Below are 12,833 nucleotides of genomic sequence, written 5' to 3'. Positions count from 1 at the left end.
TATTTTTGTGTCATTGGGTAGGATTTCATGTCCCTCCTGCCAACAGTATGCACCTAATGGAGAGTGGGTAAAGTTAGCTCCTTTAATGATGGTAATATGGTCATCCCTCAGACGGTCTTCCAAATGACTTTGCCAAATAGCTTGCATCACAGTCCCAGCAGGGTACATGGTAAATAATACCACTCCACTTCAGAGGTCATATCAGTGTTTTTAGAGGGGGGGGGTAAATGGATTGCAGTTTTTTTCAGGTGTTTGTTATAGCTACATAAGAATCTAGAAATGTCCTGTGATAATGTAAGGTAAAACGAAAGACAGGCGATGCCTGCAAAACTGTACGTGTCAGGTTGACGGATGAAGAATTTCTGATATTGTGTAAGCGTGATGAATGCAGTTTCCAGTAATTGAGGGTTTGTTCGGGATAGCCACATTTTATGAGGTCAGATTTGACCCTTTGTATTTCACTGTGAATGCCTGTTTCATTGGAGCAATGTTTCCAAGTCCTGTTAATTAGTGTATGGGTAATGCTGTTACATCGCGTGCCAGTGTGAAAGGAATGGTAGTTGGTATTGTCCGGCACAGGTAGGTTTCCAAAGGACTGAATGTTGTGACATATGAATTCTCTCTCTTTAACCAAATATCTAAAAACGGCAGGGCATAGTCTTTCTTGGTTTCTATGTTGAATTTTTAAAAAGGCAATTTGCTGTTAAGATAGGTTAGAAATGTCATCTCGGAGCCTCGGGGAAGAACGGTGAGGATGTTGTTCATTGTTCACATATCTGTGCCAGAGGGTGAAGGGGATGAGAAAGTTAGTAAGGAATTCGGTTTAAAATTTCTCCATGACCAGGTTTGCCAGGTGAGGACTGATGGGTGAGCCCATGGCTAGGCCATGGGTTTGCTTATATATGGTGTTCTCAAACATGAAAATGGAATTGTTCAGACATAGCTGTATTCCTTCACAGATGTTTGTTATGGAAAGCTCTGTCCTATCACATAAGGTGTGGTCACGTTCAAGTCGAATGCAGACACTGTCGATAGCACACGAGATGGAGATGGAGATGCAGGTGTATAAAGCAGTGCCATTGTAAGAGACAAGGATTTCTTAGTCACTGATGCTGCAGTTTCTTAAGCACTGTATGAGTTCCTGGCTGGATTGGATTGTGAAGTCTGTTCGGCCCACCAGTGGTTTGATGAGAGTGAACAGATTTCACAATCCAATCCAGCCAGGAACTTAGACTCTTAAGAAACCACAGAAGCAGCAACCAAGACTTCCTTGATGAAATAAAATTTATGAACCCATAAACTAAAGTAACAATATATAAGCATGCAAAATTTTACTGTCTGCAATAACACTCCTCAATGGCAAAATTTACTGTGCCCGAATGTTGTTATTATATAACTTTTATTGGCGCACTATGGCCATAGTTGTGGATACTCCTAATAAACCATCATCACCAACAACAATATAACTTTTACACCTTTTATGGGATTTTTCCCTCTCCGTAACAGGTGCTGGTAACAAGTAAATGGAGTGGTTGGTTGCATATGGTTACTATTATTATTATTATCTGGAGATTGCTGCTACAGTGTAGCAGCAGTATGTCAATCAGGTAGGTAGCCATTTCCTTCTTTTTGATGATGGTTATGTCTGGTCTGTTGTGTCCATTATTATGTCATGGTTCCAGTACAGTTTGTGAGTGGGATGTGTAGTACAACCTGAGGTTCGTACTTGTAATATGGTACACTTTCTTTAATCAACTAGTATGTCTGGGTTAGCTACTGATGTATTATCCCAGCAACCAAGTCATGTCTGAGTGTGTACTCCGTCTGGGTGACCACACTGAATTCTGTGGTGATGTGCTGAATTGTTTCTGTGGCCAGGTGGCATCACAGATGTATTATCTGTTGCTCTGGGATCCACGGCAATATATTTCCTGTAGTTCCTTGTGTTATTACCTGGTCTTGGATGGCAAGCATGAATCCTTTGATGGTAGGGAAGAATCTCTCATTAGTGAGCAATGTTCAAAGACCACCTACAAAACATTCGAACCAAGATTAGGAAATATGCTACCCTCATTGCTAGGGTGGCTCTAAGGGACTGGAGCCTTGGCCGGCGTATGCTACATATCTTCTAAAAAGCCATATTCATACCTATTATCACATATGCCTCTGGCGTATGGTATCACAAGGCTACTACTGCAGTCAACCGACGTATCATTGACTCAACCCAAAGATCGATTCTACTATTTACTTCTTGTGCCTGCAGCATGGTGAGCACCCATGCTTTACAGGTCCTGACCGGAGTTCTCCCCCTTGACCTGGAGATTGTGGGAAAAAGGATTACTTTACCACCTGGCAAAGGGCACCTCAAGGACTTGTCTCGGACATACAACTGACCCAGAAAATAACCTCACGGCTGAAAAGAAGAGGCTCTATGCTCACCTGCTGCAGGTGTGGCAAAACAGATGGACAAACTCCCATACAGGGGAGATAACCAGAAAGTTTATATCTGATGTCAGCAGGGTCTACCCTAAGTTCCCAACGTGGTTCTCACCTGGACTCCATGCGGCATACCCTCTCACCGGACATAGCGCCATCAATGCCAAACTTTTCCTTTTGGGAATTGAAGAGGACCCTACCTGTGTTTGCGGTGGTCTGGAGAGCTGGCAACATCTAATGTATGATTGCCAGCTTTATGACGACCTCTGCAACGTCCTAATAACAAAGATCATATATTGTCCTAGAGGATGGGAACACAACATACTGGATACAAAACAAGAGTACTTGGCTTTCTCCTGCTATGTCCAAGAGCTCTTCGCAAGATGAGTGCTCGCTGTAATGGAGCACAACTGAACCCTATACATGAAAACCAGGAATAACAACTGAACCTACTTAATAAAGGACAAGAACTGACTTGACTAAACTGGATGGGACCTGGTCCCATGAGTGATATCCCAAATGGGAACATCAATACCACTGAAGACCAACTGCAGCTTGCTGCTGGCCATCTTGGCTCTCAAACCATGCTCCCTTGCATGGTCCTATCCTTTCCCCTCTCCCACGGCAGGGGAAGGGGACGGTATTTTCCATCCCCTCATATCCTTGCTCACCAGGGGTTCACATCTGGTGAGTATGGGCTTGGCACAACCAGGGTCCTAAGCTGGATATCATCATTCTTCTCTTTCTTGGTGATTCCCTTCTTCTTTTGACTCTCTCTCTCTCTCTCTCTCTCTCTCTCTCTCAGGTAACTCGGAAACTTTTTTTTTCCTGGTGCAGCATAAGCCTCAGACTTCCTTGCACCATATGGCTATTAATAATAATAATAATGTCAGTGAACAGAAATGTCAACTAGTTCGTATGTACATTAGCATTAGTAGAGGCATTTGATGCAAGAAAGCAAGCTTATGCAGCATCAGCCAAAAAAAAAAAAAAAAAAAAAAACCCACTTCCACTTCACCCCTCTGTTTGTTCAAAATACCTGTCCAGCTGAGCCTTAAACTTATTTAGGCTATCAACCTCCACCACAAGGGATGGCAGTCTGTTCCACCAACCAACCACCTGCTGGCTAAAGGCAAATTTCCGCACGTCTATCCTACATCTGTCTTTCCTCAATTTGAATTTATGCCCTCTCAGGTGATTTTTCTGAGCTAGAGGAAGAATCCCATCAGCATTGAGCATGCTTAAACCATTCAAGGCTTTATACACCTCTATCAGATCACCTCGCTGGTGCCTAGTCTCCAGACACTGTAATTTGCAAAACTTAAGCCTTTCTTCGTAAGAGCACCCCTTTGTTCCATTCACTAATCTTGTTGCCCTTCTCTGTACTCGTTCCAGCAGCTCTACATCCTTCTTGAAATGAGGCCTCCAGACCTGTATACAGTACTCTAGGTGTGGCCTGACCATTGCCTTATACAATGGAATAATCACCTCCTTATCCCTGCTGGAAAAATTCCTGTATATCATTGACAATACTCCATGAGCTACTCTTGCAGCCCGTCTGCACTGCTCAGAGAACTTCATATCTGCCTGCACAATCACCCCCAAGTCCCTTTCATTCTCTACCACTGTCAGTGTAGTACCACAGAGTTGATACGTTGCTCTGGGGTTGCTGTTTCCCATGTGTAGTACTTTACATTTGTCAATGTTAAACTTCATTTGCCACGTCTCAGCCCATCTGCTCAACCTTTCCAGATCCTGTTGCAGCAGCATAGTGTCAGTAGTGTCCTTGACAACCCTGCCAACCTTTGTATCGTCTGCAAACTTGGACATTAAGCTTGATATACCATCATCAATATCATTTATAAATACAGAAAACAATAATGGACCCAACACTGAGCCCTGAGGGACTCCACTAATAACATTAGTCCACGATGAGCAGTGTCCATTGATTACTACTCTCTGTCTTCTCCCCCTCAACCACCCCTTTATCCATAGCAGCAATTTGCCTCCAATGTCACACTGCTCCAATTTGTGTAGCAGTCTTCCATGTGCAACAGTATCAAAAGCCTTTCTAAGATCCAAGTATATAATATCAAAGTTATTCCCTGCATCCAGTTCTTTTGTGACTGCATCATAGTATCCAATCAAGTTGGTCAGGCAAGACTTCCCCTTAACAAAACCATGCTGTGTCTGAGCTATAACTGAAGTCTTGTCTAAATGATCCTGCAGTGCTTCTTTAACCAGTGCCTCCATTAATTTTCCTGGAACAGAAGTTAAGCTCACAGGTCTATAATTACTTGTGTCAGCCTTTGATCCTCCTTTGTGAATTGGGGTCACATTTGCACATTTCCAGTCTATGGGTACCTCCCCTGAGTCCAAGGAAGCTCTCATAATTATGGCTAAGGGTTTGCTTACTTCCTTTGCTGCCTCCTTTAATATAACTGGATAGATCCCATCCACCCCGGGTGCCTTTCTTGTGTTTATCTTCAACAGTTTCTCCTCCACTTTACTCCCAGTTATTTCAAGATTCTGTAGCTTACTGCTAGAGTTGAATACACCTCTGGCATTCCCCTTGCTGAATAACTCCTCATGTGTGAATGTCGATGCAAAATATTCATTTAGTTTGTTAGCTACCTGAGCAGGATCATCAACAGTTGACCCATCAATATCAAGTGGACCAATCTGATTCATCCCCTTCCTTCTGGAGTTTACATAAGTAAAGAACTCTTTGCTGTTTTTCTTTGCATCCCTTGCCAAGGATTTCTCGTAATCTGCCTTCGCCTGCCTAACCTCCTTTGTAACTTGGTTGCATATCAACTTGTATCTATCATAGGCTTCTGTGTCATGTGTTAATTTGTAAGTATCCCATGCATTTTTCTTCTCTGCCATATGCCTCATTAGTTCATCTGACATCCATTTTGGCCTAAACCTTGAACAATATTTCTTAGTTGGTATGTAAAGCCTAGTAGCTTCCAAGATAAGTTCTTTGAATGCTTCCCATTTTGAATTTGCTGTTGGTAACATCATCAGTTGGTCCCACTGTATAGAATTTAAATACTGTCTCAGTCCATCGTAGTCGCCTTTACGGAAGCAATAACCCTTCCCTTTACCCCTAATGGTAGTTACCTCTTTCAGTAAATCCCACTTCAGCACACTGTGATCACTGCCACCTAGTGGTTCATTTATCTGCAGATTCTTAATGCATGAAGAATCACTGCTGAGTACATATTACAGTACGTATTAATTATTCCGATTAACACGTATGTTCTTCCGATTTTCACATATTTTTTAATTGGTAAGGTAATAACGGGTAAATTTCTGCTTAATATATCTTTGCTTTTATAGCATGTGGATAATATTCCTCCTATTTTCACTAATTAGAATCGCTGTTTAATAGAATTAAAATTCAATTCACAAACGTGATCACAATGACCGGCGCTTACTGCACATTGTATAGTGAATGGTACTTTACTATGTTGAGTTCGTCGTGACGTGATTTGATTGTACAGTGAACCAATTGTAAGGGGGGGACACACTGTATTTTTAACTATTTGCGTATATATATATATATATATATATATATATATATATATATATTTTTTTTAGGTCCTAGCCACTGAAATCTCAGGATATTAGGTGGCAGGACCTGCCAGAGTAAATATTTCAATACTAGTGTACCTGGTCTGCCTCCACGAGGCATAGTGTGGACAATGTTGGGCCCCAGCAGGGGTCTAGTGGCTAATGGCTAGAAGAACAACGATACACAACACTACACTCACAGTATCCATACACTTTTAAATCTCTGGCCTTTAGAGTGAATGTTACACCCACAATGAAAGCAACACGGAGATGGGGGAAACCCCTAGTGCCGTTAGACATGAACACACTATACACTATAGTGAGCAATGTGTTATATGAGGACCTCCAATGTATCCTCATCACAAATAATCACTTTTCGCTCAAAAATCAAGAACACCTAGTGCTACAATCCAAACACCACTAAAAAGCTCTTACCCACTTTGCACAGGAGCTCTTCGTGAGGTGCAGGACCCTTCTGGCACTGCCTCTGCTGCAGCCACCGTAAAAAATTTTTCTCCCCATACAACAATGGCCTACCTATCACCCATCTTGAACTGCTATACAGGCCTTCGACCACATCACCACAGAAAAAGGAAAAAAAAAAGAAAAAAAAGTACCTCTTCAACATCCGAGAGATCTAGCAACAAACTGGCACTTACCAATAACCTCCCACCGACTGGGCCCCTGCAAAACTCGCACTTCAATGAATATAAGTTCACACAATGGAGGACTAGGACAAAAACTCCAATACATCGGATGGACAGCAACCTTGGACGGGACCTGCTCCCACACGAGACCTGAAATCAATCAGACACCTTTCCTTCTAGAGAACATCTAACTGTCCTGAGAACTGTGACATCACCAGACCTAATTCAACTATGACACTCACAGCTCTGCTGCAAATGCCTTTGAACCCCTGTGCATCAGATGAACAGCAAACTTAGATGGGATTCGTTCCCATGTGTGACCCATAACCATTTCTGACTCCCTATCTTCTCAGATGTTACTTGTTCTGGGAACTGCGACACCACTGGTCAAGACAAAAATACAACCTCTGCAGTCACGCTGCCAACACACTCGGCGATCTGAATAGAGTGCTCTTATCCTATTCACCTTCAGTTCCCTATCCCTGGCAGGGGGGGGGATGGTTTTTTGTCTCCTCCTCTCCCAGCTGATCCTCTCTTTGCCTGGTAAGGTATGGGCCTGCCTCACTGACCACCTGGGGTCACCTTCTCTCTCATCTCCATACTTCTGCCTTTCACCCCCCAGTCTTCAGCCACCCCCACTCTACCTATACGCCAATGTACACTCCAAACTGCAAAATCTAACTAATTAAACAAATTAAATCACGTTCTCAAAATGTTTTTTTCTTTTTTTTTTTTCTCTCTCTAATTCTGGCATTCACTCCATGAGAGAGTTTTTTTTTTTTTTTATAGGCCCTAGCCACTGAAATCTCAGGAAACTAGGTGGCAGGGGCCCACCAGAATAAAATATAGAGCTATTCTGTACCTGGACTGCCTCCACAGGGCTTAGTGTGGGCAACGGTGGGCCCCATTACGGGCCCAATGACTAAATGGCCAGATGAACAAGGGTATACAACATTACACCTCCCAAAGCCCGCACACTTTTAAATCTCTAGCCTTAACAATGTACTGTTTCACATGCGGAGATGGGTGAAACCCCTGGTGCCATTGGACACAAACACACTATAGTGAGCAATGTGTTGGAAGACATCTTATCTATGTAGCTTTGATGGAGGTAATTGGTGTCTGCCATGGAGTGTATTCTTCTTTGCTCATCTTTCTGTCTTTGTTTCTTTTGTCTGTGTGACTGGGGTCTACTTGTTAAGTTTGATCGGCGTGCTCCATTTGTCTATCTTCATTATGGCTTGGTACAGTGGCAGTGTGTTTCCCCTAGAAGTAATTCCTCAGGTTCTTAATTGCAGTCTGTTATTCAGTAAGGTCTGTCAAACCTCCTCCCTCCTTTCTGGGCTATGGTCAGTCTCTTGGTGGCCAACTTCAGTTGTTGTTGGCAGCTCTTGGTCATTATTATCCTTGTAGACCTTATAATCTCCAAAAGCTTGTTGTTGGTCCAATTTATGATCCCAAAGGAGTACATTAGGACTCATAAGTGTTTGTTGCTGTAACCATGTTCCCAGCATTCAGCTCTGATTTTAGCAGGACTCTAAAGTATCTAATGGTATTTTTTCACGAGGTGGGCCTTATTCTTCTTGTGTTCTAAGTGGTGAGCCTGCATCATCCCTGGATATCTGTAGGTCTCTCCATCGTGGCTTCAATCTCTTCGCTGGTCTTCAGCAGATTAGAAGTCCTCGATGCAATCTACAGGTCTCACGTTTGTCTAGGCCAAATTGCATCCTGATGAACTTTTTGGTGATCCAGATTAGCTTTTGGAGTTGATTCTTGGCACATCAGGTGCGAGAGAGAAAGAGTACACAGGTTTTTCCGCACTTAGTTTAGGATATATCTGTAGTTGCTGTTATTGAGCATTCACATATATACCTGTCAAACACAGTTTGGAGTGTGTGCGGAATGCTTTAAGTAGAGATTGATACTTTGAAAGATAGGACAGCCTTAAGTGGTGAAGATATTTGTGAAGGTGTTGGCTTATGTTTAAATAGTACAACTATGTTATTCCAAAAGGTTATGTACCAGCAGGTTTGCGGAGTCGCCATGGGTTCACCTATTAGTGCAATTATAGCCAACTTAGCAATGGAAGAATTTGAAGATAGGATGTTGGGGAGCTCTAGTCCTCCTCCATTACGTGCATGGAAGAGATATGTTGATAACATGTTCACGGTGATATAAAGAGGACACGAAATAGAAATATTCAAGTGGTTGAATAGCAGTTCACCTTATATTCGGTTTGCTTCGGAGGTTGAACAGGGGGAGACCCTTCCATTCCTAGATGTATGTGTATAGACAGTGAAGTCTAAGGTTTACAGAAAATCTATGTGTCTGGGCCAATACACACACACTTCAAAACAGCTCAGGCCAGTTGCCACAAAACAAAAGTAGTGTGGTTAAGGCTTTATTGGAAAGGGTGGGGTCCCACTGCTCCTCGTCTGAAGAGAGAGAGAGAGAGGCGAGAAGATTAAACGTGTTACAGCAGACCTAGTAATATGCAGTTACCCCCAGAGCATTATTGAGAAGTGTTTAAGAGGTATGAACAACAGCCACAGGGATGCTTTTACACCTGTTTCCACCGCACACATCCCCTATTATCTGGGCATTTCGTAACCCATTTCCCGTATATTGTGTTCATGTAAGATACGCTGTGTGCAGCTGCCAGGTCAGAGGCTACAAACAGTAGTGTCCACAACTAAACATTCTATTGCGGGTAATGACACTAGTGGGGTCATATATGAAATCGAGTGTCCTGATTGTGGGGGAAATGAAACGCAAGCTGCAGAATCGCCTGGGGGAACACAACAGAGCCCTCAAGACTGCAAATTACGAAGGTTCAGCTGTAGCAGAACATGCCTGGGAAACTGGGCATGGCACTATTGCTAAAGAAGCAGTGATCGTCGATAAGGCACATGGCTTTTGGAACCGGAAATGGGTGGAGAGTTTAAGAATATGTTTGTCCGAGAGCTACAATCTTATTCAATCACATTTACCCACTCTTTGAAGCCCTTATCCTACAAAGAGACAAATGGTTTAGAGTGGCCCGTCCATTTTCCGGTTCTAATGCACGAGAAGTGAACCGTGCGCAGACTCCAGTTCATGTCGCAGACCTGCTGAGATGTGTGGTACATATAGATTTTCGGTCATCCTGCAACCATTATAGATGATGGCGGCCGCTGCTGCCGAAAACTTCCATACTAGTGGTTTTAAACAACTTTTATCACTTTTAATTTTATATATTTTATTGAATTTTATTCTTGTTATACAACATTTATTTTATTTTGTTTTAATATTTTAACATATAGTTATACAATCAGTATACATGTATTTTATTTTATTTTATTTTATATAATCATAATAAGGAAGTTTTACAGATTCAAGTCGTGTTATTTAGTAGCATTACAGATGAATTACAGAGTTCCTGACCCCAGAGGCCTTTTCAATTAATTGCTCCATAACTGCTGCATCAATGGCAAATTGCTCATATGCTGCTTGGGCATGAAGTTCTGGCTCTCCAAGTGGTCTGATATCTTCTTACTTATGCTGCTGCTGCTGGATCTTGTACAGTGTTGGAAAACAGGTCTATAGTTTGCCAGGTTTGTGGTGTCGTTGTCCTTGTCCTTCACACAGATGATTCCTTGAATGGGAGACTCTGGGATTGTATCAAGGTGCCTTACCATCTGGGTGAACTGCTTGGCTATGTGCCTGTGTGCACAGCTGAGCATCCAATAGTTGTGGATGTTATCTATTCATAAGGTTTACCAGTTGTGGGACTTCCTGATTGACTGTTGTACTTCCTACTAAATCTCCCATTATGTCATTCTCTCTCTCGTATGTCTTTGGTTTTCTTCCATTCTAGATCTATTCAAGGGCTGTTATGGTTAAATTTACTGCTTCACAGGTTACCCCAGAACTCCATATGTCTAATGGTTTGGGGGGGGGGGGGCATTGCCTCCTTTGCTTGTTGTCCGATATTCCTGTAGAAGGCTGCTCTCTAGTTTTCATCAAATATTTGTTACTTGTTTTCCTCTAGTCACTCTACCTATAACAGCGACATATCCACCAAGCAGGACCTCCTTGGGTGCATGAAGGTCCTGCTTGGTGGTGTCCAGGTATTCTGGGTCTTGTGTTTGCTGTGGATGCGACCTTTCTTGAGAATGGTCTTCACTTTTCTGATCAGCATCTAACTTCTGTTAACTAGTTAGTACTGGGTCAGTTGGCCCATGTTCACTCTCATAATTCTATCTTGTGCTGAAGCATCCTTTCCCAAGCTGGTGAGTGGACCCTTGTCTTTGTGTTTTGTTTCTGTTGGTCTGTGGTTTCTCTTTCATTCATTCTGCTGGGTGCTACAGCAACATAGTAAATGGCTGTGAGATAGTATCTAGTGTTACTTCATTGTTGTTGTTGTTGAGGTAATCTGGTATTATTCATCAATTGGGGTGGTCTGTGATTTGTCATAAGATTCTGTTGGGTCACTGTTTCAGTGTGGTGTGGGTCTTTGTGGGTCTACACCCTCGAATTTTGCTAGGGTCTTCTTTCACTCTTCTATTATTCTTGATATTTATTATTTTTATTATTATATTCAGGCACAGTAATGAGGTACACTGAAGACGTGCAGCTAATCACATAATAATCACAAGAGGCTGGCTTTGTGGGAGACAGTTTTTGCTTGTTAAAATGGAGGTAGATATAGTACGGTTTTCCCAGTTTTAAAAATTCCTATAAACAGCTTTAATGACAGGTCAAATTAATATTTAAAATACTCCGAAATGTGTCAAGTAATTAAAAAAACACATTTCAATGAACTGAATTCATTTATATGTTGATAATTCATATGTTGATATTTCATTTATATCAGATGAATATCTGTTGTGGCAAATGCTTCCACTACAACATATTTCTCAGATTCCCAATTTTTTTTTTATTCAGAGATAAACTATAATGTCATAGTATATATTATCAAATTGCTCCATCTTTATAGTAATACCAGTTGACATAATTGATCATTCCTGTATCATGCTTGCCAGCTGAAAATATGAACTGTGTATCTTTGGAAGGGCACATGCTCCATTGACGTATTTGATCTTTATATGTTGTAGGTTAAAAGATGCAGTGGTTCTCAAACTTTTTTTGTTGCAGCCCTAAATTTGCTTCCCACAGAATACAGGCTTACAATAAAGTTTACATAAGTTTATAAATTAAAAATGTACATGTGTGCATTAATTATATCCATTTGCATTTGATTATTAGGTACTAGACAACTAGCCGTCTCTAAAGGAATCTAATATGAAAATTTGTGGAATCTGACCACAAAGCTATATGGTGAAGGTATCCTAGTCCATGCTCACACAACGCACATGAGGGGACATAAATTTAAATTGAGGAAGGATAATTACAGGAAAGATATGTGGGAAATTTGCATTCAGCCAGCAGGTGGTTGATTTTTGGAACAACCATCTGGTTTGTGGACGTGGACAATTTGAATAAATTTAAGGAAGAACTAGACAAATTATTAGAGTATTTTTTTTTTTTTTGCTCATGCTATATAAGTTTGCTTTATTGCATCATTTGTCACAACTAATGCAATTTCATTATATAAAACTCAAAGAAAATATAAAAAATTATGTCATTTTAGGAATCTTCATCTAGTGACATAAAACACATATCATGCACGTTTTTCATAAACAAACATTAAATATATGAAAATAAATTTAAAAAAATGAAGTCTTTACTTATTTTGGAAAATTCAATACTGAAATCAGATCCCAGCTGCTCTCTCCTCTTTGCAGCTAAATAGGCCAAACTTTTACATATAGGAGTGATAGCAGTAGTAAGGTCCTCTGGCATCAAACATTCTAGTAAATCTGGCCACAACACCTGCTCAAATTGCAAGACAAAAAAAAAAAAAAAGTGTTCAGCATAAATGAAATATATATATATATATATATATATATATATATATATATATATATATATATATATATATTATGTGAGATAAAAGTTAGGCAAAAGTGATAAAAATAAATAAATATGGCTATATAGCTATCATTAGAGGCAGCAAATGCACATCCTCCACATGATGCCTAATTATATCTGATAAATTATATCTGATAATTAAAATAAATATGATATTTAAAATAAACATCAGCCAGTAGTACGGCAATAATGCAGAGC

The 12,833-nt window shown here is 40.9% G+C and overlaps 1 protein-coding gene across 4 annotated transcripts in view; it reads right to left on the bottom strand.

Annotated features, from left to right (window-relative positions):
* The window catches only part of c11.1 (maestro heat like repeat family protein c11.1), a 1,259,325-nt gene that overhangs the window by 841,436 nt on the left and 405,056 nt on the right, over positions 1-12,833 (bottom strand). For all 4 annotated transcript variants that reach the window (XM_090383553.1, XM_090383554.1, XM_090383556.1 and 1 more), the window contains exon 15: positions 12,392-12,536. In XM_090383553.1, the coding sequence (XP_090239679.1) occupies positions 12,392-12,536 (145 nt within the window). The remainder of the gene's footprint in view (positions 1-12,391; positions 12,537-12,833) is intronic.

The sequence above is a fragment of the Mastigoproctus giganteus genome, chromosome 10 (genome assembly GCF_048544385.1).
Source record: "Mastigoproctus giganteus isolate SK-2022 chromosome 10, ASM4854438v1, whole genome shotgun sequence".
Lineage (NCBI taxonomy): Eukaryota > Metazoa > Arthropoda > Arachnida > Uropygi > Thelyphonidae > Mastigoproctus > Mastigoproctus giganteus.
Note: the sequence above shows the minus strand (reverse complement) of the source record. Positions and strands in the feature narration are given on the sequence as shown.